At 41.5% G+C, this 18,227-nt stretch overlaps 1 protein-coding gene across 5 annotated transcripts in view; it reads right to left on the bottom strand.

The window, feature by feature from the left end:
- Nucleotides 1-18,227, bottom strand: part of AOPEP (aminopeptidase O (putative)) — a 424,069-nt gene that overhangs the window by 277,238 nt on the left and 128,604 nt on the right. For all 5 annotated transcript variants that reach the window (XM_061200582.1, XM_061200580.1, XM_061200581.1 and 2 more), the window contains exons 4-5: nucleotides 10,280-10,433; nucleotides 2,629-2,874 (exon numbers count right to left, since the gene is read on the bottom strand). In XM_061200582.1, the coding sequence (XP_061056565.1) occupies nucleotides 2,629-2,874; nucleotides 10,280-10,433 (400 nt within the window). The remainder of the gene's footprint in view (nucleotides 1-2,628; nucleotides 2,875-10,279; nucleotides 10,434-18,227) is intronic.

The raw sequence follows: 18,227 nt of genomic DNA, 5'->3' as shown, positions 1-18,227 counted from the left end.
GCATTACAACTAATAGGACAATGGCAAATTTCAGTGTAGATATCTTTTTTTTTTTAATAGATCTTTATTGGAGTATAACTGCTTCACAATACTGTGTTAGTTTCTGTTGTACAACAAAGTGAATCAGCCATATGCATACATATGGCCCCATATCCCCTCCCTCTTGAGCCTCCCTCCCACCCTCCCTATCCCACCCCTCTAGGTGGTCACAAAGCACCGAGCTGATCTCCCTGTGCTATGCTGCTGCTTCCCACTAGCTAACTATTTTACATTCGGTAGTGTATATATGTCAATGCTACTCTCACTTCGCCCCAGCTTTCCCCTCCCCAGCCCGTGTCCCTCAAGTCCATTCTCTATGTCTACGTCTTTATTCCTGCCCTGCCACTAGGTTCATCAGTACCTTTTTTTTTTTTTTTTTAAGATTCCATATATATGTGTTAGCATACGGTATTTGTTTTTCTCTTAGACGTCTTCTTGAATGGCTCCTACTAGACTTGGGGTTTCTCTACTCCTCTTTAGGGTACAGAATTGACCTACAAGACTGTCATTTTTGTTCCAGTTTGCTTTATAGAGCCCCAAGCAAAGACTTGACCATAAATAAGGCAACAGGGCCCCAGGAGCCAGCTGAGTCATAAACCTCACTCAGTTGCATGTGGCTCAAGGTGTTGGGATCCCGAGAGAGTCAAGCCAAGCAAGTGGAATCAATTTAGGTCAGAGTGAGGAAAAACAGTGCCTCCCCACCCCCAACTGGCAGTGGAAGATACCACAATCCCCCCTACACTGTTCAAATACAGGGAGAGGTAACTAAGCCCAGGAAAACATCTAGACCAGGGCAGACTATTTCCACAGTCTAAAAAGAAGGAAAAAAATGGTATTTGACAACCAACCACAAATTTTTAAATGTACGGTTCTCCTGTTTTTAAGCATAAAAGCAGTCTTGTTCCTGCTAAGTTATTATCACCGTCACAGTTTTTGACATTTGTGCCCAGTACCATTTGGCCGTAGGGTACTTAGGCTTACTACATTAAAAAAACAGATTTAAGCATGTTTAAATCAATTTAAATATCTCAAAAAGAAGCAAACACACAGCTTGGGCACACAAACTTAAAAAGAAAAGCTTTATAGATTGGCCTATAGGTCAACAAATTCTGGTTTTGGCAGACTGATATCAGAAAGGAGCTATAGAAAATAAATAAGTTTCTCTGTACGAAAAATACTATGCCTCTGGTTCCCTCAGGTCAGAACATGGAACTGTTAGCAAACATGCCCTGAAAAACTGCAACTCTCATAAAGTGCTAAAAACTCCCAAATAAACACGGTCCCTCAAAACGGTGTACAAATCAGAAACATTTAACAAACGACCCTTCCTTTGCCAGTAATTCCACTCAAATTAAGTCCAGCAGACTCTTCAAAGGGACCAAAGAAGACCCCTTGTTAAGACAAATTCTATATATAGACAGCCAAGACAATTACATGAGGCACATAACCAAATATATATAATTATCCAAGTTTTTACATTGCCATCATCTTCATGAATATAGGATAAACATCAGTCTAAATGACCTTCTCAGATCTCCTCAAGGATTAAGACTACCAGCCAGCTTTTAAAAAGTATACGTATGTAGGAAAGATCAAAAGAAAATGTTCTGGTCAGTTCTTTTCTACTCATGGGTTTTACTAAGAATGTGTGCAGCTTTCAGGGAAAACACCACAAATGACAGCTGTTCAAAAGCATAGAAATTAATTGGCAGCAGGAATTTCCTTGACTAACAGGGAAAAACTTAAAGTCACATGTTTTGATGAGCTTATTTTTCCCATCCTTAGTCGAGCATATTCACTGTTAATGATTAAGATTTTCAAACAGAAATATAACCAAGAAAATCCTGAGTACATAACCAAGTAAAACACTGAGTGAAACGCAGTTACCTATTACTGAATGAACAATAGCATTAATGAATGAATTTTAGGCATAAATTACATATAGGAAAAGGTTCAACTTTCAGGTCTTGATTTTCCATAGGAACTAAACTGGGATGACAATAAGAATAATACATTTATTATATTAAAAAATAGTAGCAAGTCAAGTGACCCCCTTAGCCTTCCCTAGTGAGCCATCTGCTTTGAGCTGTTTTTCTAGCAGCGGTGATAGATTTACACTGATTCATCCACAGTCTCTCTGACACAGGGGCTCTCAAGTCATTGCCCTTGTGACCAGTGGTGAGAATGGATGAGACAGCTGGTCGGGATTACGCGAGCAGCCTGTGCTCTAGAACCAAGTTGTGTGACTCTGCCCAGAGCTATGACGTTGGGCTCGTTAGCATTATGCTCTCACCACCTGAGCTAACTAGCCCCTGATTAGCCACAATCCAACATACACCATTCTGGGGGCACAGTGTGTTCTCAATCCCAGCGACAACGTGAGTGTTTATTCTCAAGGCAACTGAATTGAGCCCGTGACACCCAAAGGCTCATGCATGGTGGAGTATACACACACCGTCCCTCAAGGCAGCAATGAGATGGCCCTTCCAACCTAATCAAACGACGGCTCTGACAGAGCTCAGGGAAAGCAAGAAGTAGTCAAAAAATGTCCACAGCATGTTCTCCCGGAGCCACAACAAAACAACGTACCTGGCCATCCCCAGACTCGGAAAGTTGGCAGGGACAATGAGTACATCCAGCCTGGAGAACGGGTGTGTTCCCAGGACAGAGTGTGCTGCGAAGAGGCAGGGAGGGATCAGTGGCAGAAGGGTCTCTTGGCAGGCACCCTTCAGGCACACTGGAGCAAAGACCCGATGAGGAATTATCTCCTGGGTGGTGGCAGAAGCATTCTGGAAGCGGCAGGGATATTCCATGTGACCACAAACACCAACATACCTGGGAACAACACGAAATAAAGAGATGCGTTTTATTGGTAAATCAGGTTTATTCCTCTTGCCATGGAGATGAGGAACTCTCACAGACACAGACAACTTCTAGGAGACAGTGGCTCTGATGGGCTTATAAGCAAAGCAGTTCATTTTGGTTCTTGGCTTGTCTGTTTCTGCACAGTGTTGGAAAATTACAGGTCAAAATACTTATCAATGTGCTGAATTGACTATTTTCAATCTAAGCTAAGTAAAAGTAGTAAAATCTTCTCTTAGAATAAATAGGGGGAACCTCCAAGATTCAAAATAACAAAACAACCGCCCACCAAAATAAAAAGCAATTTCCTGTCCTCAGAAACGTGCCTTTCAAATGTCACTATGGGGAAAATCTTCTCCAATTCAGGGACAATTTGCAACTCAGAAAGGAAGGGACAGTGCAACCAAGTTAAAGATCCCACTCTGAAATGTTCTACAGTAAAAGATACAGACTTGGGACTTCCCTGGTGGCACAGTGGTTGGGGGTCCGCCTGCCAATGCAGGGGACACGGGTTCAAGCCCTGGTCCGGGAGGATTCCACGTGCCGCAGAGCAGCTAGGCCCGTGCGCCACAACTATGGAGCCTGAGAGCCACAACTACCGGGCCCGCGTGCCATAACCACTGAAGCCTGCGTGCCTGGAGCCCATGCTCTGCAACGGGAGAAGCCACTGCAGTGAGAGGCCCGTGCACCGCAATGAGGAGTGGCCCCTGCTCACTGCAACTAGAGAAAGCCCACATGCACAACAACGAAGACCCAACGCAGCCAAAAATAAATAAATTAAAAAAAAAAAAAAAGATACAGACTCAGTGATGTATCATGCGAACCAAATGACAAAGCTTTTCAAAAGAATACAATCCATTTTACTGAAAAGTAACCTAGCTGTTCTTTACAAAGGCCACCAAAAGTTGTGCTGTTAAGGAATACAGAGGCACTTTGATACAGTATTTCCCCCAATCCACTTTCAATACAAATTTAACTGAATCAACCTTTTAAGGAAACAGACCAGAGCCCAGCCCATACCATCTGACCACTGCCAGTTATTCTGTCAAAGGTGGAGCTGAAAAAGAATTCCTAGAACCTGACTCAGAGGCCTCAAGAGAACTTATCTACCCAAAGGAACCAACATCAAAGGAAACTCTATTTTTTCGCTGGTTAACACATCCTTTATTCAAACAGAATGGAAAGCCTCTCTAATTTAAATTTACAAATTATATTTCTAACCATAGGTGCTTACTAGATTCATACTGAATACTGAAAAACCTTAAAATGCTGGCATATCCCAATAAGGGCAGACTGCAACAATAATTCCTCTCCATGTTTCTGAAGTGCATTTCACCCATCCAAGGCCAGCACTGCCCAAGGAGATCCACGCAGCTATGGAGATAAGCCTTGCCCTCCACCAGCCTGGGACATAGAACACAGCTTCCAGCACTGATGACACTTCACCAGTTTAGAGTAAGAGAAATGGGTGGAGACCCATAAAAACTTCTGCCAGGATAAAGTGACAGGAAGAACATCATTATTGACATTGAACGCTAGCCAAAGTCCCTGGATTGATAACCTTGCCTTACAGAGAGTGAGTATAGGTGCCTATTGGTAAACATCTAACTGAAAAGGCTGCAATTGTCCACCTAATGACAAGTACTGTGCTGGTGCGTCAATTCAATCAAAGGTTAGAGAATAGTTTGGGGTAGCCAAAGGTATACCCAAAAAAGCCACTTCGTTCAAAAGAAAAGGTGAGTTAAATTCTCTCTGGACAGGCATGGCACTAGCCAGGGTAATGAAGGTCATTCCAGTTGTGTGAATTAGCACCATTTTTCATAATCAAAGCCTGGGAGAATGTGCAGGACTTTAAGGCAATCTAGCTATAATCAAGCTATGTGAGACCATTAAGGCTCCCAATAAAAATGGAAATGGCATCTGGGAAGCCACACATGTGTTCCTAACATGGGGATCAGGAAACATAGGCTTCAGAGTCTGTTCTCAGACTGGCTAACTGTGACCTGAGGCAAGCAACTCAGTATCTGGGGCCTCTTTTTTCCTCATCTCTAACATGGTCTCACGAAAGTGGCTGCTGGGGGGAGGGGAGGAGTTGATTGGAAGGGGGTGTGAGGGAACTCACGGGGGTGATGGAACGATCTCTGTCTGGTTTAGGGTACATACAATCATCAAAAGCTCATCAAGCCAAACACTTAAGATCCATGCATTCTGTTGTATGTTAATTATGCTTTAATTAAAAACAAACAAACAGAAAACCTAAAATGGTTCCTAAGATTTCTTCTGGCTCTGTGATTCCATGACCACCCTCCACAGAAGCCCCTCTTCATACAACAGCCACGTTCCTGAAGGAGTGAGGCAACACTGTCCTTGCACAGAGTCAAGAATAGTCTCCCACAGAACCAGTATTAACGCAAAGATGCTGTATCTTCCTTTCACACTAACCTTCAGTTACTAATCTCTGTATATGTGCCTGCTCCAATATACTCTCAATACCAGCAAATCAAGCATTTGTAAATACCTCTTCCTTGTGCCCAGACTTGTAACCAGAGTAAATATATTAATAGTACAGATTATTAATAATACTCGATTGTTAATTAATAATCTGTAATACTAACTATAATAAGAATAAACAATAATAACTCCTACCACAACTGCTACTGAACATTTACTATGTGCCAAGCACTGTTCTGAACACTTTATATACATTATCCCAATTAATCCACACAACATTCCTAAAGAGTAAGAACTATTCTTTTCATCACATCGTGAACCATCATAAGCTCCTCGCTGCTGACCCTCCTTCTCTACATACTTCATGATGCTTCTTGAGTTAACGGGGATCCTGGATTTTTTTCGAAGCTGAGCTCAGCTGGTCTGTGGTTCCCTGGCTTCCTGATCTCCTTGTAGTTACTGCCCATTAGTGGGCAAGAGTGGGAAGAACTGGTGAAATACATGTTAGGCTAGTAAATGATGGGAACCTGATCACTGGTTCCCTCTCATAACAATTTCTAGGCTGAAATTATTTTATAAGAGGTCCTTCCAAGGAGTAAGAGTGACCGTGTTTTACTCATAATCACAAGATTGAAAACTGTCAGGAAGTTCTCCTTCAGCCATCCTCTTATTTCGAGAAGGTTCTGAACTAGAACCACCTGACACAAATGTTTCCCTGTCATAGGTTCAAAAGGAATGGCTAGAAAAGTCTCCCTTGGGAATGCATAGCCTTTACTCACAAACCCCTTCCTCGGTTCAACCTGACAATTTAGTAAATATTTCCAGCACCCTTGCTCTATTCAAGGCACCTCAGAGGATGCTGCTGTGTACACACGTAGGAATAAATCTCCAACCCTATCTGTGAGGAGCTTTTTCTCTTGGGAGAAAAAATTTTAAATTCTGAAAGGTACAGTGACACAGTTTACACAATTTATTAACATATTTCAGCAAGCAGATTAGATGCTTGCTTACTGTAAAAATCACGAGTGTTCAAAATGCCAGCACCAGCCCCCAATGAATTGTTGACAATGGTGTCGATATATACAGTGATGTAGTAGTGTCTGGAAGCTGGATGCATTTTCTCAGGGCATTCAGTACATTGCAAAGCAAATTGAGATGGGTGCAATAAGAGACAGAAAGCCGAAATACCTTGAGGGAGCAAGGGCTGGAGAAATCAAACCAAGCCAGAAAGATATGGAAAGGCTTCTCTCATAGTGAAGGGTGTACTGGAAATTGGCATTTTTTCCTATGATTTATATATATGTATAATATGTTATATATATATTATTCCTTCTTTTCCAGACTCTCAAAGAGATAGAAACAGCATTCATCCTCCAAGGTCCACAAGGGAAATTTTCATCGCCTTTACAACTCTAAAGAAGACCTCTTCCCCTACCAAGTCTTCCCTTCTTTAGAATGAACAGCCTCAATGCCTTTTCTTCTTTGGGTTGCCTGCTTTCCATGCTTTCAATCATTTTTCCTGAGTCCTCTGAACTTTATCCAAGTTTCCATGTCGTGCTTAAACTGTATGGCCCCCAAGTGAAGACAATGCTTTAACAAAGGCCTTTTGAGAGGTTAAACATAACACAAAGATTCCCCTGTGGCTGGAGAAGGTTATACTGCAGCCAAAGAAAATTGATAAACTTTCAAAAGTTTACCTAAGTGTCTGTTAACTAACGTATTTGCTCACCCAGGATGGGCTAGAGCATGTGTGGAACTGGAGCTGGAAGAGAGAATGCTCTTCCGATAATTTAGGCCACATGAACAGTGATCAAAAGTTCAGTGACCAATACTTTGGCCAGATTTCTGGGACCCAGATGAACACTTCAGGCAAACGCAAGCCTGTGGTATATAAGGCCCCTGTATATGTTACATTTACATGAATTGAACTGGAGGTCTTAGGAAGGTTTGAAGTAGAAAAGGGCAGTGTGGCGGGGGTGGGGTGTTGGGGGGGGAGCCAAGGGGACCAGATGTGAACATAACCAAAAACACCACTGCGGTTGGCACTTCAGAGCACCTCTGTTGGCAAACTTAGCATGGAGCAAAGATTTAATGGATAAAAACACAAAGCCACCCTTTGATGACTAAAGACAGCACACATGAAGCACGCAGCCAGGGAAGGATTAAGCAAATGTAAGCTACTAATTTATCAGCAGTACATTTTTGATGGACAAGCACAGTGATAAACGGAGGGAAAACTTAGTCATAGCATGTCAGACGTGGAAGGGCGTGCGGGAGGGACTCCATTCCGCAGGCCCTCGTTTCCATACAAGGACATGCTTCCCCGGAGTGGCACCCTTGACCGCTCTCCACAGCTGATCAGACTGGCTTGCCACTCTGGGCTTTCTCTTGTTTAATCTGCTTGCCCACAGAGGGGTTACTTTTGGCTGTTAGGCTGTCTGTGTGCATCTGTGTTGTGGAGGCTGGCAGAGGTCCAGCTGGGTGGGTCACTGGGTGGGTGGGTAAGTTTGTCTAATTTGGAAATGAAGTACTAGAAAGCCCACTGAAACTGTGCACTTGAACACTCCCTCCGTCCAGCTTCTGTCAACCAAAAAAACCTTTATTTTGCTCTCCTTCTGTCTGTTTCTCAATTGGTTCTGACCCAGGAGGACAAAAGAGGAAACAGATTTACCCTTTCCCCTAAACCCCAATAGGAATTTCAGATACCATCTCTTCCCAGAATCTGCACTCGATCTGTCCATACCCTGCTCCCGTCACAATTATGGGTGCAAGAAGAGTGAAAAGCCATTGCAGTTACTTCTGGGCAGCAAAGAGCACACACGAGAAATGGCTGCTGCCCACTCCCCCACCTCGTGTCTCTGGGACTATGGCTAGAAGGACAAAATAACAAATTGCTATCTTTGCTTTCGCCTCTCTTCCTAAGGCACACATTTTTCAATGCACACCTCCCCTAAGAGTCAATGAGTCCTGAGGGTGTAGATGAAGAGCACAGTGCTTCTTTACCACAAAGAATCTGAGAACCCCGAACAAAGTCTTTATTCTACAGATAAGGGAAGTATGGCTTGCCCAAAGAGACATACCCAATCAGTAGAAATGGCACCCTCAGCCTCAAAGGCAATGCTCTCAACTTCTGTTTTCTATTCCAACATGACAGGTTCCAATCAACAACCGTGGCTCAATCATGGTGCTGACTCTCCAGGTGGGAAGGTAGACCAGACTCCAGGTGAGGTATGGATGTTACATAGAGTTTTTAAAAGTCCCCAGGCAAGATTCTGAATCACCTCTCTAGGGGGTCAAGCCCAGATGTGAATCTGGGCATTGTAACTCAGTAGGGTTATGAACATGAATAAGTTGCTGTCTGAAGCTTCAGTACCTTTATGTGAAAAATGGAGATAATAAGGCCTATCTAACTTATAGGTTTATCCTCAGAACTAACTGAGATGACATTTAGATCAAGACTTTCCCTGACTGACACATCCAGTGGCTTCTGTATCAATTCAGGATAGGCTAGGATATGCTGCAGTAAGAAATAGCCCCAGTGTTTCAGTGGCTTAACGGAAAAACAAGGTTATTTCTCACTCATACCAAGTGCACTGTGAATCCAAGTGACTCTCCAGGGCACCTGTCCTCCCCACTCAGAAGTCTAGGCTGCCTGCAACTGCGAAGTGAGGCCTACTCTGTGATCTCAGTAACAAGGGAAGAGAGTATCAGAGGGTTGCACATGCAGTTAAATGTTCCCATGTGAAAGCAGCATGTCACTTCTGTCCACAATTCTCTTCTTCCCTCAAGAGTGCGTAAGTAAAATCCAATAAGCAATCTAGGATCCTCTATATAGCTCAGGGCTGACAGTCCAAAATAGGCAAGTTACTGAGTAGGAAGTAGAAATTACTTCCCTTCCTCCAAAAAGTAAATGTGGGCAATAAGTCATGCCTATGTTAAGAGAGGCCTCAATGGCTTTATCTCCTAAGGATACCAACCACTGCTGTCACTGTGGTAAGAATGAAAGCAACATAGCAAAATAAAACCAAAGGAATTTGCACTAAGAGCGTATCTTAGTTGGTTTTCAAGGATGAACTAAGCATCTGTATCATTACTCTCCACCAAAAGGTACTGACTTAGTGACTTTCTGTAAACAGGAAAAAAGATTAAACTGAGGTGGCTGTCAAAGTCCTGGGAATAAAGCATGATGCAACAATGCACAATGAGCACACTTCTGTGCCTCATATGCGCATTCTCCTCCTTATTGGCTCTAAAAACTAGAAATAGGTGAATGCCTCGGGAGGCTGCAAGTAAATATCCAAGGGCCTATACTAATTTTTAAAAACTTTAAACCGATTTTCTCTGATCCACCCTGAAAAAGAAGACATTGCTGCTGAAGTTAACAGAGCCCTGACCCAGCAAGATTCTCATAACCCAATGGCCGTCTGACAGCTTCCTCATGTCCTGTGCTCCTAAGGAGGCTGACTTCCCCCACGTTTGTAGGGCTGCCCCTACAAACGCATTGCTAATAGCAGTCATGGAACCAAAACAGCAGAGTGGCCTACAAGGTAATCCATCAGACAAGCAACTTCTTTCTATTAAGTTGTGTTTTTGAACAAGTAAGTACTGAAAACCAAAGTTAAAAGGTGTAGAAGGAAAGTATTGAATCTGAAGATTCTGTTGACTTAATGAAACACATAAAAATATTTCACCTGACTACACAGAGTATTTCATATATATTTCTTTTCTCTTTCTTTCTGCATAAACAATATGCCCACATTTCTGCCTCTCAACTCTCTTTCTCTCCCAGCAGGGCTTTTCCTGCTTTGATTAATCATATTTTGGTTTAATTTCTCAGCAGGAATGACTCACATTCCCAGTGCTTGGAATAAATGCATCATACTGCTCCCTCAAGTGTTTGTTTTTCAGCAAGTTCCCAAGTACAAACCTGAAGTCAGCCTCGAAAGGTGAGAAGGATCTCCCTGTCGCCAGATCATTTGATGAGCAGATCTCTGGCTTCATTTCTGTCCAGGATCCTACTGCAATTGTGAAGGTGGAGGCTGGCATTGGCATGGTTACGTAGTAATGCCAACTTGAGCATCCTATAAACAGAAAGAGAAAAACATAATGAGGCCAATGTATGGTCCTAGACCTTACTCTGTATTTTTTCTCTTTAGGCACTTGAAGAGCTTGTGTGCTAAGTTGGGATGAGCTAATTCTTGGAGGTGGGTCATGTCAACTGTGGGGGCATTATTCTAGGTCTCAGGGAAAGCAAAAGAGGGGTGATGGACTCAAGACAGCCAAGGAGATCTGGATCTCTTCCAGGGATCAGTTTGAAGCCCTTCAAGTGAGGCTATAAATGAAGGGTGGTTGAGGTAGCCACTAATAGCCGCAAATGCATAAGGACAGAGGTTGTATGCTGCTATGGAGTCAAGAACATGGCTCATCCGTATTGCCTAGCACGGTACTTGGCATAAAAAAGAAGATGCTGTGTTGAATGAATGAATGAATGATCGCTTCTGTGCTGCCAAACTACTCTGTCTAAATTCAGTTCAAGTCAATCTAAAATGCATATAGTAAAAAACAGTGAGACTAGGGAAGGAAAGTACCTGGATTTTAGTCCCAGCCCTGAAACTACTTATCTATGGAATTTCAGTCTTATCCCTCATCCTTTTTATCTGTTAATGTATTGGGGTGGTCCCAATTCCTCATTAAGCAGATGAAAAACAGGTCTACAGAGGTTCAGGGGAGCCAAGGACTCCCAGCTAGTTTGTAACAGGGCTGGAATTTGTAGCTGGGGCTCCCTACCACAGCCAAAGGTATACCCTCCACTTAGTCCAAACCATAAAGAAGGTTTTTTAACCAAAGGAACAAATGACTAGATAACTTATAACACTATGCTTCCTTTCTTCTAAGATGGGAAAATGATTTTAATGTTACTGAAATCTCAATGTATCGCTCAACCTGATTTAATATATTATTTTTTCTGAGCATCTGCTATAAATTAATGGTGTGTCTTCAGGGATTTGGTATCACCTCACATTATGGAACACAGTTCCCCACTCTTCATGTTCCCATGGGGGGAACTTCCACTAGAGTAACACCCCTAGCCTCTCTTTCCACCCCTTACTGACTCCTTTTGAGGAGCTATTCTTTTCTTTCTTGTTTTAAGTTTTTGAGGGTTAAACACTTATAGAGTGGCCTGTGGTCATCCTATTTGGTCAATGAGTGAATAAGATGTCAAATTCAGGGTAGAAATATTACCATGCCTATATTGACCAGCAGACCTCTAATGACATTTTTCAAAGTGCTTTACCAGTAAAAATCAGTAATAGGTTAGATTTTGCTCTCCATATGCTTGCATTTTTGTCTCTCAACTAATTCTGAACTTTGGAAGGTTAGTGGGGTCATTATTTATTACCCTCTGAAACTCTACCAACTTAGATCCAAAGAAATACATGACAGAACTTCTCTGATAAAAAACAAAATTTTAAATAGGAAACAAATACAAAATAAACATGATATCAAGTTTGAATAAATATGATATGATATTACGTTTAGAAGTTATTAGAGGAGATACTTGAAGAAGAAATGTAGAAGGGCATGCTGCTGGAAACCCATTACAGAGGCAGCCATTCTCTCAAACTTGCTTGTAAGTTTGATCCTGGTTCTAGAATCAGAATGGCCACTCTTGAGATCACTTCTTCCACAGCTGACTAAGAAGCTGAAGGTATGCTCCTCTTTAAAGAGACAACCAAATCCAGTGATGCTGGAGACAATCTGATGACGTGAGTAGCTTCTACTGGGCTTGAAGGAAAACCACAGCTTTAAATAAAATGGCTGCTGTGATCCCAAGCCAGTAAGAAGAAGGCAGAGACAATCCCTGCAGTCTTGATAAAAACCTGACATGGATCTGACATGACATGCTGTACTGCACCCACCTCCCTAATGTTTCTACTTTCTCATAACTACCTCACTCGCAACCTGATGCCTCCCTGTAGTTGTTCCATGAAGAACTTCAATTTGGACTGAACAACACAATGAGAGCTGGCACAAGCTGGGTGGGGGGAGGTGGAGATAGAAGAAGAGGAAAGAAGGTATGGGTAAAGAACTAAATGTTTTGAGTATCCTAGGTTTAAAAGAGAAATTTTAAATAACAAGACTCTCTTGGTCAAAGGGCTGTGGTCTGGTCATTCTTTCTCTGAAACATATCTTGGAGTGTTTAACATGGGCCATTGAACCTTCCTTTTAAAACTTCAGACTCTTGGGGGTTCAGTAAATAAACAGCAATAGTGAGGATTTCAGGTAAAAATGGAAGATTGAACACTTATCTGATACGGAGTTAATATCCAAAATATATAAGGAACTCATACAACTCAATAGCAAGAAAACATATAATCCTAGTTAAAAAATGGGTAAAGGACCTAAATTGTTTTCTCCCAAAACCCAATTAAAGGACAGTAAAAGGATTTTTTTAAAGGCTTAAACCAAAAGGAACAAGGAGAAAGAATAGGAGACAATTACCGCAAAATATTGGAAGCCAGAATGCAGGTGGGAAGAGTGGCGAATGACATGGCAGCCCTGAATCCTAAGTTAGCTGTGGGAAAGACAAGATTCACCTCATTTTATCCCCCAGATGCCCCCAAAAGGCTGGGAGTAGAAGAAGTACTAAACTAAGCAGGACAGGCTGGATGACTAAGAAGGGCTCAGATCCCTGGATGGCTTCCCCTACTCCTCACACCTGGACTATCTGCCCACAACCCCCGCCCCCCACCCCACCACACACACACACACACACCAGCAAATAACTGGAGGTTTATTTTCTAGAGAATAAAAGAGAGGGCCTCTAGGGGGAGAATGGCATAGTTGAAGGCAAACTGAATGGGATTAGATGAACATATGCATATCAGATACTGAGACCACCAGCTATTTCCCCTTATTTGGTTCCCTAAATGCTGACAACCAGGTTTTTACCTCCAGGCAGGAAAATGAAAAAACCTGACCAACCCAAGAGAAGGATATTGACATTGGAGGTTCCCTATGATCAGCGTATGATGGAACTTACAGATGACAAGCCTTATGTATTCACTCAGTGCTCCAATCAGCATTTTAGTCCCCTACTCCCAAACGCCTACAGACAAATCAAGGACCTTCAGGCATCTTTAGAAAGCCCCTAATGCAAACGTGAGAGACCAAAACAAACAGAAACAAGCAACTTGGAGGACAGTGACCATGCAAGGAGAAGAAAACTTCAAAAAACACCAAACAGATACACACTGAAAGTTCAGAGAATTTACTGCAGTGCTGAAACAAGAACAGTATAAGATTTAAAAAGAGGACTTGAAAGTAAAGAGAATTAAGGATAGAAGGAAAGAAGAAAATTAAAAGGAGTAAGATGGGATATAAAGCTGAGGAAATCTCCCTAGACAGAAAAAAAAGACAAAAACATGAGGGAAAAATAGAAGAGCAGTTCAGAAGGTCCAATATCCAAGTAATAGAAGCTCCAGAAAAAAGACAACAGAGGAAATAGAAGGGAGAAAATCATCAGCTAAGAAATTCGAGAAAATTTCCCAAAGGTTAAGGGACCATGAGTTTTCAGATTGAAAGGGCACACAATACCCAGGACACTGGATACAAATCCAGCCACATCATGATGCATCATTATGAAATTTAGAACCCTGAGGATAAAGACAAGATCCTACAAGCTACCAAAAAGAGAGAGAAAACAAAAATCACATACAATAAGGACATTTTCAGACACGTAAAGTTTCAAAAAAAATTCACCTCCCACACATTCTAGTCTCTGGAAGCTACTAGAGTATGTAAAATATGCTTCAAAAGGAGGTAGTAAACCAAGTAAGAGCAAGACAGATGATCCAACACAAGAGAGACACAAAGGGAACCTGTAGAATAAAGTCTACTTCTGGGTATATACCTGAAGGAAATGAAATCACTTATCTCAAAGATAGATGCACCCCATGTTCATTGCAGAATTATTCATAATAGCCAAGACATGGAAACAACCTAAGCCCCAAATGACAGAGGAATGGATAGAGAAAATGTGATACACACATGCACGTACAGAGGAATATTATTCATTCATAAAAAAAGAAGAAAATCCTGCCATTTGCAACAACATGGATGTACCTTGATGGCATTATGCTAAGTGAAATAAATCAGACAGAAAAAGACAAATACTGTATGACCTCACTTACATGTGGAATCTAACAGAAAAAAAAAAAAATCATAGAAAGAGAAAGTAGATTGGTGGCTGCCGAGGCTGGTAGGTAGAGGGCAGTTGGGGGGGAAATGGGTGAACGCGTTCAAAGGGTACTAACCTCCAGTTATAAGATGAATCAGTTCTGAGGATGTAATGTACAGCATGGTGACTACAGTTAACAATATTGTACATTTGAAAGTTGCTAAGAGAGTAGATCTTAAAGGTCCTCACCACACACACACACACACACACACACACACACACACACACATATATCTCTCTCTATATATATCTATAGAGATAGAGATAGAGATATATATAGAGAGAGAGACCTTATTGAGGTCATTTTGCAATATATACATATATCAAATCATCACACTGAACATCTTAAACTTACATAATGTTACATGTCAATTATATCTCAATAATGCTTAGGGGGAAAAAAAGAATGAAACACTATGCACAATAGGCTTTCTCCCTACGTTCTGCTTTGAACTTTTGAGCTGTTTTTTTTTGCTGCCCCTCTAGTTCTTGTACCATCCATCTAGCACAGCGACAAGATGAGACTTGTGGAAATAGCAGGAATTGAAACTACTTTCAAGAAAGAACACTGCTAATGGAATAAGAGGTATCTGTTAGATGCCTGCACATGGTCATGGAGAATGCACACAGAGTGCCCAATCACACCATGTCCAAGCACCTTTATCAGAATGTCTGTACCCTCAAGGTGATGTGGGGAGGGCACTGAAAGCCACAGAGGGGTGTGGCAGGGGACTGGAATGAGATTAGCAGTTAAAAAAAGTCAGAAACCTTAAAATGACCTAGAGTTTGGGAGTGAGATAGCAAAAGTGATCACAGAACCTGAGGCAAGTCCAGCAAAAGTATTTTAGAGCTGCCATGCTCTCTCCACAGTCCTCTCAGGAAGTTAAATAATAGAAAGAAAAGGATTTGAGGGGGAAAGGTGTTGAAAACATCCCCCAAACCCATATTCTAAATGTTCAAAATGATTTTCTCCTATACAGCCCTCAAGACTTTTTATTTTTTTAGATTTCTCTACTTAGTGGAGCTCATATGGAAGAAACTGTTTCATACTTCAGGCTTTTAAAGTAAAAAAGTTTTCTAGGCTACCAAGCAAGTCAAATAGGGGCAGATCATCACTAGGCTGGGCCACATAAGAACTGGCCAGGAACCCACTTCCCAAAGACCCTAGCTGGACTCTTCTCAGAAGCTTCTCAAAGGTCCAGTCCAGTGGGCTTCTTGCCTGACCCCGGGTAAATCTGGAGCCAGTGCTGCGACAACTGAATGCTTCCAGGGCTCTGGGGAGGCTCTTGCTAGTTCATTACTATGAGGGCCTGTCTAGTATCCTCACTTGGCAGCAAAGTCTCTTTTGGGTTGTCTGTTCACAGATTATTCCACTGAGTCCAATCTTGCATGAAGACAGCCCACTGCTACAGGGAGGTAGCTGCTCAGGGAATACCTGACCTCACCTCAAACCAGACTGCAAAAAAATGCAAATAACAAGGTGGGAATACTGCCCCCAGAAAGCAGAGCGTGCATTCCAAAGACGAAGAGAAATAATTTCTGCATTATCTATTGTTTGGGATAAGTCGACCTTGCAAGGAAAATTGACGAGAGTTTATTTCTCTCGAATATATCCACTGACTGAGTTCCAGCTCTGGAATCTGATTGCAAGGGTTCAATTCCCTGATCCACACTCACCAGTCTGGGCACATTGCTTAATCTCTCCATGCATCAGTTTCCTCATCTATAACAAGGGAATAATCACAGTCTCTACCTCACAGCATTATGTGAGGAGGATTAAGTTAGATAACATATATATTAATAGAAATCTCTAGGCATAGTAATTGGCACATAGTAAGTGCTGAAGAAATGTTAACTGCTGTCATCTTTACAGCTGCCTCCCCCTGTTGCTTGGGCTGACTTTCTGGAAGCAGAGACTAAGAATGTCGAAGGTATGGCTGCCACATGTGCACTGAAGCCTGTGGCCCGATGAGGCCCACATATGGGGTTTAAGGTTGAATGGCATTAAAACACTGTGCACACAAAGCGATCCATTTAAAGAAGAATGACAGCCCAAAGGGGGCATCCTGTATGACTTCATATAGAATGGGCCATTTGGAGACTATTTAAATGGTGTTTACTTTAAATGAGCCATCCTCGATGAAATAGACAGTGAATGCCTTCATTTTCCTTTTTGATTCAATCCACTTGCCCTAGACTCCCTTGCTACACCAGCTGCAAAGGAAAGAGAACATGCTGTGCTTGAATTAACCCAGAGTTTTTCCTCTGCAGATTTCACGGCCAGGCCAGGATTCATTAGCAAGACGCGCGCGGGGAGAGGGGCGGTAGGAAGGGGCCCAGAGGAAGAGGCGCTCCCTGACTGTGCAGGCTTGAGCCAGTTCGCCTCCCTTCTGGGCCTCCTCAGAAAGTTCCTGAAAGCCTCTACTCCACCTCCTCTAATTGGAACGTGCTTAGGAGAGAAAATTCTTATACTTCAATTGTCTCACTAGTAAGACAGATTAAACAAATATTGTTCTTATAATCGTGCTAGCAGCTGCTACAAGATCCAAATAGACATTTTCATCTTCAAAACAGGACTGAAATTTTCCTTAAAGATGATTGTGTGTTTTGCAAGTACGATAAGAATTTGAGATGGGTAATTTCTCAAATTGTAAGTTTTGAAAATCCTTATAACTAGAGAGTGTTAAAACAATTACCTTAATTATTTTCTTCATATACTATTCTTAAAAACTGTCTTATGAATTGTCTTGAAGACTCTATCTTTCAGGGGAGGAAAAGTGGAGAGGAAAAAAGGAAGAACATGATGGAGTATTCCGTTCATGGGAGGAGAGAGAACTTTTTATGCTAAACCTGTGAAAAACTTTGCTAATTATTTGAGGAAATTGTTCTTACAAAAAGAAAAAAAATTTAAGGAAAAAAAATCAAGATACCGTAGTTATTTCTACACATCGATCATGCCTGCTAATAGTAAATTAAATACAAAATTTATGGAACATCATTGTACTATTCTTAGGGAAGTCTTGGACGTACTCACTCAACTCACACTAAAGGCACAGCCACACCACACACAAACACTCTGCTTCCACAGAGGGAAAAGCAGATGATTTATCTTTGCAAAGTTAAGCATCTCACAAAATTTCTTGTTTTTAAAGAGTTATTGTTTCATTGAAAATTAAAACAGGCACTTAAATTCTCCCTATTTAAAGCATCCACTTTGTCTTTTAAACTCTTCCACTGTAGGTTAGACAAACAGCATGAAGCAATTGGAAACACCAAATTGATACATGCTTTTATTTACATATATTTCTTTACTCAATTCTTCCGTAGTGCCTGCTTCTTTCCTACCTCAAGCTTGTTTCTTTCTCTAGTCACTATTCTTAATTTCAGAACTTCCTGCCCAAACTAGTCCATATGTCAAGCTATTTCATTATTTTGGAACATCTTTGTATTACAAATTTAAAATGCTTGATGGTATATATAAGAGCATGAATATATAGGAATATGAATTTATAAGTGTATATAGACACACTATATATAATGTTTTTATTATATATTTTTATATATTTATTATAATAAATGTAATAGATACATAACAAGGTAGGTAAAGCTCCCAGTTTGGGTTGCTCTTCCTCTT

Source organism: Eubalaena glacialis, chromosome 9 (genome assembly GCF_028564815.1).
Source record: "Eubalaena glacialis isolate mEubGla1 chromosome 9, mEubGla1.1.hap2.+ XY, whole genome shotgun sequence".
Lineage (NCBI taxonomy): Eukaryota > Metazoa > Chordata > Mammalia > Artiodactyla > Balaenidae > Eubalaena > Eubalaena glacialis.
Note: the sequence above shows the minus strand (reverse complement) of the source record. Positions and strands in the feature narration are given on the sequence as shown.